Below are 7,047 nucleotides of genomic sequence, written 5' to 3' on the forward strand. Positions count from 1 at the left end.
GTTGGAGGATGGTGTTACAGAGGGAGGGTGTTGTGATAGTGTGAGGCTTGTGTGAGAGTGTGAGGCTGGTGTAAGGGTGTGAGGCATGTGTGAGAGTTGGAGGCTGGTGTTGGCGTGTGAGGGCTGGTGTGATAGTGCAAGTGTGTTGTGAGAGTGCGAAGCTGTTGTGTTAGTGTAAGGCTGCTGTGAGAGTGTGATGCTGGTATTATTGTGTGAGGCTGGTGTGAGAGTGTGAGGCTGTGGTGTGAGAGTGTGAGGCTGTTGTGAGAGGGTGCAGCTCGTGTGAGAGTGCGAGGCGATTGTGAGGGTGTGAGGCTGGTGTGAGAGTTTGAGACCGGCGTGAGCGTGTGAGGGTGGTGTAATAGTGTGAGGCTGTTGTGAGAATGTGAGGCTGGTGTGAGAGTATGAGGCTGTTGCTACGTGTTTGAGGCTGGTGTGAGACTGTGAGGCTGTTGTGATAGTGTGAGGCTGGTGTGAGAGGCTGAGGCTATTCTGATAGTGTGAAGATGGTGTGAGAGTGTGAGTATTGGAAAAGAGAGTGAGGCCAGGATAGTGTATGGGTGTTGTGAGAGTGTGAGTCTGGTGTGAGGGTTTGAGGCCACTGTAGAGTGTGAGGCAGCAGGAGAGGTGCGGCTGGTGTGGTGAGCTGAGGCTGGTGTGTACGGGTGTGAGGTGTGAGAGTTTGAGGCTGGTGTTAGAGTGTGAGGCAAAGGTGAGAGCAAGTGGCTGGCGTGGGAGAGTGAGGCTGTTGTGAGAGGTGAGGCTGGTGTGAGGGTTGAGTCGCTAGAGAGTGTGTGGCTGGTAAGAGTGTGTGTGGCTGGTGTGAGAGTGTGAGGCTGTTGGGGAGAGTGTGTGGCTGGTGAGAGTGTGAGGCTGTTGTGGGAGAGTGTGTGGCTGGTGTAAGAGTGTGAGGCTGTTGTGAGTGTGAGGCCAAGCGAGAGTGTGTGGCTGGTGTGTAAGAGTGTGAGGCTACAGGAGAGTGTGTGGCTGGTGCAAGAGTGTGAGGCTGTTGTGAGAGCTTGCGGCTGGTGTGAGAGTGTGAGGCTGCTAGAGAGTGTGTATCTGTAAGAGTGTGAGGCTATTTTGAGAGTGTGAGGTTGGTGTGAGAGTGTGAGGCTGTTGTGAGAAGTGTGAGGCTGGTGTGATAGTGTGAGCTGTTTTTGAGGGTGTGAGGCTAGGTGTGAGAGTGTGAGGTTGCCAGGAGGAGGCTGGTGATAGTGTAAGGCTGTTGTGAGAGTGCGTGAGGATGGTGTGAGAGTGAGGCTGGTGTAAGAGTGTGAGTCTGTTGTGAGTGGGTGTGAGGCTGGTGTGAGGGTGTGAGGCCGTTGTGAGGGTGTGAGGCTGGTGAGTGTGTGAGGCTGTTGTGAGGTGCCAGTCTGGTGTGAGTGTGTGAGGCTGTTGTGAGGGTGTGAGGAAGGCATGAGTGTGAAGCTGGTGAAAGTGAGGCTGGTGAAAAGAGTGTGAGGCTATTGTGATAGTGTGAAGCTGGTGTGAGAGTGTAAGGTTATTGTGATAGTGTGAGGATGGTTTGAGAGTGGAGGTTTTTGTGGATAGCAAGTGTGAGGCTAGTGTGAGAGTGTGAAGCTGTTGTGTTAGTGTGAGGCTGGGGTGAGACTGTGACAAAATATAGTGTGAGGCTGGTGTGAGAGTGTGAGGCTCTGTGTGTGAGAGTGTGAGGTTGTTGTGAGAGGGTGAAGGTGGTGTGAGAGTGCGTGAGGTTGTTGTGAGGGTGTGAGGTTGGTGGAGAGTTTGAACCAGCGTGAGCGTGTGAAGTTGGTGTGATAGTGGGAGGCTGCTGTGAGAATGTGAGGCTGGTGTGTGAGTGTGAGGCTGTTGCCCGTGTGAGGCTGGTAAGGAGAGTGTGAGGCTGTTGCAGGGTGTGAGGCTGGTGTGAGAGTGTGACGCTGTAGTATATGAGCTGGTGTGTGAGGGTTTGCGGCTGCTGTGATAGTATGAGGCTGGCATGGGAGTGTGAGGCTGTTCTGGAGAGTGTGAGGCTGGTGAGAGTGTGAGGTTGGTGGACGGTGTGAGGCTGGTCTGAGAGTGAGGTCGTTATGAGGGTGTGAGGCTGGTGTGATATTATGAGGCTAGTGTCAGAGTGTGAGGCTGTTGAGAGAGTGTGAGATTGGTTTGAGAGTGTGAGGCTGTTTTTGTGGGTGTGAGGCTGGTGTGACAGTGTGAAGCTAGTGTGAGAGTGTGAGGCTGTTGAGAGAGTGGGGCTGAAAAGAGGTTATTTGAGAGTGAGGCTGGTGTGTGGAGGCTGGAGTGTGAGAGTGAGGTTGGGGTAAGAGTGTGAGGCTACAGGAGAGTGTGAGGCTGGTGTGGGAGAGTGTGAGGCTGTTGTGAGAGTGTGAGGTTGGTGTGAGGCTAATATGAGAGTGTGGGGCTGGTGTGAGAGTGTGAGGCTGGTGTAAGAGTGCGAGGCTGGTGTGAGAGTGTTAGGATGCTGTGAGATTGTGAAGGTGTGAGGCTGGTGAGAGAATGTGAGAGTGTGTGACTGGTGTGAGGGTGGTGAGGGGGGTATGAGGGTGTATGGCTGCTGTGACGTGTATGCATGTGTGAGGGTATGTGAGAAATATAAAAAAGTATTTTATCAACAAAATTTCTTCCTGAGATACTTTAATCAACTTCAGTTAACCTGTGCTCCGGGGGTAGCACTCACGGTGAGACCGACCCGAAAATATTCTTTGTCCCTGGACATGGCACGGCATAATTCAGCAATGAGAGAATAGACTTGTAATCTGAAAAGGTTGACACATCCAGCGTATCAGTACAGGAGTGAGGGTGAAGGATGTATGAGTACATGACGTGTGTGTGTGTGTGTGTGTGTGTGTGTGTGTGTGTGTGTGTGTGTGTAAAAGCCTGTTCTGTAGGATATAAATCCCTTGCCAGCCTAATCAGGATCTTATAAAGAGGAAAGTCAAGAACCATGGGTTTCCAAGGGGTAATAAACAACCGTTAGAGATTGACATCTCTTTACTAAGAAAATAATCACAAAAACTTAACTCTGACACCACTCACACAAAAATTAAATAAACAAAACAATCAGTAAAACAAAGAACAGGTATTTCCTACTGCTGCAGATGAATCTTCCCTCTAACCAGCCCTGTAGAATGTTCCGGTAAAGCTGTGATCCGTTCTCAGGGGGAAAGTCCAGGGCAGCTTCCTCACTTGGCGCCGGCGCTGGTAGGCGATGTCTTGCCACGCAAGAGAGACGCCAGGGTACAGACGGTAGATAGGGCGTGAAGGAAGTGGCGATCATGTGGCACTAGGTGACCTGAGTTGACAGCCGAATAGTGAAGGACTGAGGAATCAGCCCACGAGCCCCAGGAAACTCCAATGAGTACACAACCAGAGTTGCGATAGAACAGCTGGGTGAAGTATCAGCTGTGGTGAAGGCTGGATCATGTCTGACGATCTTCTCACCTCCGTCTCTTCCCCCCCCCCTAGTTGGGCAGCGAACAAGCAAACGAGCGGGAGATAATCATCTCGCTCGTTACAGCCCTTACAGTGTGTGTGTTTGTTTGTGATCTGCCAGACAATGGCAACTACCCAGAGATCTCGCTACTGTCCGTAGCTGGCAGGATTATTTCACAGGCCCTCCTAAAAGACTTCTTCCCATAGTCTCAATGTGGCGTTAGACCATCACGTGGCACCTCTGACATTATCTTTGCTGCCCGCCAGATACAGGAAAAGTGCAGGAAACAACGTCGTGACTTGCACATGGCATTCGACTCAGTCAACAGGGAAGCCCTCTGGCGCACCCTCAGCCATTTGGGATTCCTACCGAAATTCATTGCCACCGTGAGGCAACTTCACGATAGCCTGAACGGCAGTGCCCTGCACAATGGCACCCAGTCTGTGTTCTTCCCCATACAAACAGGGGTAAAACAAGGATGCGTACTGGAACAAACTCCCTTTTCCATTTTCTTGGATGCCTTCCTGACTCGTGTCAGTAACAATTTAGCAAGCGGGTGGCGGGTGGACATGGAGTAGGGGAGGAAGGATCGTTTCAGCATAAAACGACTCCAAGCAAGTACGAAGGTGTCGGCAGCTTCCATTATGCAGACGACCTCACCCTTGTCCCTCACACTGAGTACGACCTACAGGAGATTCTGAACACCTATGCAGATGCGTATGCACACTTCGGCCTTGAGGCTGGTTCAGCCACACCTCCACCATCCGTCCAGCTCAGCGGTACTACCCTCTCTAATGCTACCCACTTTCAGTATCTCGTCTCCCACGTGTCCACCACCGCGTACATCGATGAAGATATTCAACATCGAATTAGATGTGCATCTCAACCCTTTGGCAAACTCCGTACCCGCTTCTTAAGCTGTAGGGAGCTGACATTATCTACAAAGATGCACGTATATCGAGCAGTGTTCCTCCCCACCCTTCTATATGGCAGCGAGACAGGAGGCTCCTCAGGGCACTTGAAAACTTTCACCAACGTAATCTACGCTCCATCCTCCGAGTTCGCTGGGAAGACAAGAGAACAAATGCTAGTATTCTCACTGACACCAACTGCAGGACCATCGGGGCTACCATTATCCATGAACAACTACATTGGACCGGCTATATTGCTCGCATGGACGACAGTAGACTGCCAAAGCAGCTACTATACAGTCACCTAACGAATAGTAAGTGTAACACTGGAGGGCAACCAGAAAAGTTCCAAATCGACCCCCTCACCTGGGAGACGATTACTCCACACCGTAACTCTTCGAGGAGCAACACATAAGGTGTCAATACTTTCGAATTAGCCCGACGGCAAACTGAGGCAGACAAGCCCCAACGCCGGTAAGACGCTGCAGCCGCCCCTCCCGCACTACATATGGCCATCTACATGTGCAACATCTGTGAACGACTTTGCCGGTCCCGAATCGGCCTGTTTAGTCACTTTAAAACTCACCAACGAAGGTGACATCCGTAATAACTCATATCACTTTCTCATAGCTGGATGATCGGCATTCTCGATTCCGAGTGACAGCAAAGTCTTAGTGTGTGTGTGTGTGTGTGTATGTGTGTGTGTGTGTGTGTGTGTGTGTGTGTGTGTGTGTGTGTGTGTGTGTGTGTAGCAAAAGGGGTCGCCACGGGTCGGTACAAGTGATGCTGTGTCTCAAGGAAACTCCAACCACAAATAGTTATTTTTAGTTTATATCGCAACTTAACGTGTAGGTGTACCGTGTAGGTGTACCGTGTAGATGTACTGCGTATGTGTAGCGTGTAGGTGTACTGTGTAGGTGTACTGTGTAGATGTACTGCGTATGTGTAGCTCATAGGTGTACTTTGTAGGTGTAAGGTGCAGGTGTTCCGTAAAGATGTACTATGTAGTTGTGACGTGTAGGTATAAGGTGCAGGTGTACCATGCAGGTGTACTGTGTAGGTGTACTATGTAGGTGTAAGGGAGAACCTGGTCAATTTATAGTATTACATTTGCCTTTTTAAACTAACTTAAACGTTACTAAGTATTCTTGTATAAATATTTAGTTCATGTCAGAAATCTCTACATTAGACAAATATAAAATCCAAGACAAACAAAAGCTACAGAAACTCAATGAAAATTAACGGCAGTAAAGTGACCATTTTGGATTTTGACGGCCATATTGGATTTGAAGGAAAATTCAGGAAATTCTAAAGTGATAAACTGTGGTGTTTCCGAGGATGAGACATGGCTATGAGGCGCCAAAATGCTGCACTTGTCTCGATGTGTGGTGAGGGTGGCCGCTGCTGCACGATACCTCCGTCCGGCTCAATATAAAACACAAGTCACACACTCATACATTATCTCTCGTGTTATAATTCACTGATGATGTCTGAGCCACTCTTGTTATCATTGGGGAACAACTTCATCTACATTCAACAACAAGATAAGTATAAGTGAGGCCCAGGTGAACGAACACTGGAGGAGGAAAAGTTGTTTTTTATATTGAAGTTGTGAGGAAAGGTTCGTGTTCACCTCACTGTGTGTTGCTGTTAACCCTTAGAGTGGCAGTGCTTACTATCAGCTGAATAAAATCTTCTGGTGTCAACCAGAATATAATACTTAAGTACGACACTGCCCTTTAAATGGTTAACCCCTGCTCGAGGAAGATGGTCTTTGTGCTACGAACAAATCTTATACAAAAGTGTTGTAATAAAACAAGTGTTACAGCGTCAGTGATAATTTTCGTTTTGTTGGTGAGCGTTTACCAAGAGGATAATGTTAAGGAGAGTGACAAAGATGGTGACATATATAGTGAGGAGGCTAGTGAACAGAGGAGAGGACCACTTGTTTACCGTGGAGAAACAGGCCAGACAGGTGTGTCAGTAAATAGGTGTCGCTCCCTCTTCACCATCACTGGGGTGCCAGATGAAGAAACACTTTTCGCTGCTCACCTGTCAGCGGCTGTCAAAGGGGTGAGACACCTGGTGCAGAAGAGGTCGTCGTCGTCAGGAGCTTCCACCGAGGATTACCGCAGTCTGGCGGCGCTGCTTCCTACACTCTTAACCTTCCAACACCACACTAACAAGAGTCAAGAGGATGACCACAAGAAGGAAGGTCAAACACCCATCCTCCGCCTCAACAGTAGGATTGATGCCAACGGCGGAGTGTTGCCCTACGTGCCCTGTGCCATAGTGCCCTTTGACCACCCACCCTCCGTCACTGCCTGCTTCGCCCACAGACTCAAGAACAACAATTCCTTTTGGATCTCTTTTCTGGGCGACTCAAAAATCAGGGCTTTATTTTATGAGTTTCTTCAGAGAACCGACAGTGAATATCGGTACCTGATCCACCTTCTGGTGAGTCACTGATACTTCTGAATATTCTCTGACTGTTAATATACAACTCTCTCTTTCTCTTTCTCTCTCTGACATAGAAATATATTTATTAATAAAGATAAAAAAACTCATAGTTGTCATCCCCGGTGGACGCAGAACACAACCATGAGCTACGAGGAGATGAGGAGGACCACCTTTAAGCTACGCACCGACATGGAGGCCGGCACACCTGTACACCCGCGCCTCCGTGTCTCCTTTAGGTGTGACGGGAGTGTTTACTGA

The 7,047-nt window shown here is 49.2% G+C and overlaps 1 protein-coding gene across 1 annotated transcript; it reads left to right on the plus strand.

Moving 5' to 3' along the window:
* Positions 1-5,919: 5,919 nt before the first annotated feature.
* LOC121866834 lies at positions 5,920-7,047 on the plus strand. The gene is made up of 2 exons (XM_042366571.1): positions 5,920-6,786; positions 6,922-7,047. The coding sequence occupies exons 1-2, from the start codon at positions 6,073-6,075 to the stop codon at positions 7,045-7,047; spliced, it is 840 nt and encodes a 279-aa protein (XP_042222505.1). The 5' UTR covers positions 5,920-6,072.

The sequence above is a fragment of the Homarus americanus genome, unplaced genomic scaffold (genome assembly GCF_018991925.1).
Source record: "Homarus americanus isolate GMGI-L3 unplaced genomic scaffold, GMGI_Hamer_2.0 scaffold41327, whole genome shotgun sequence".
Taxonomy (NCBI): domain Eukaryota; kingdom Metazoa; phylum Arthropoda; class Malacostraca; order Decapoda; family Nephropidae; genus Homarus; species Homarus americanus.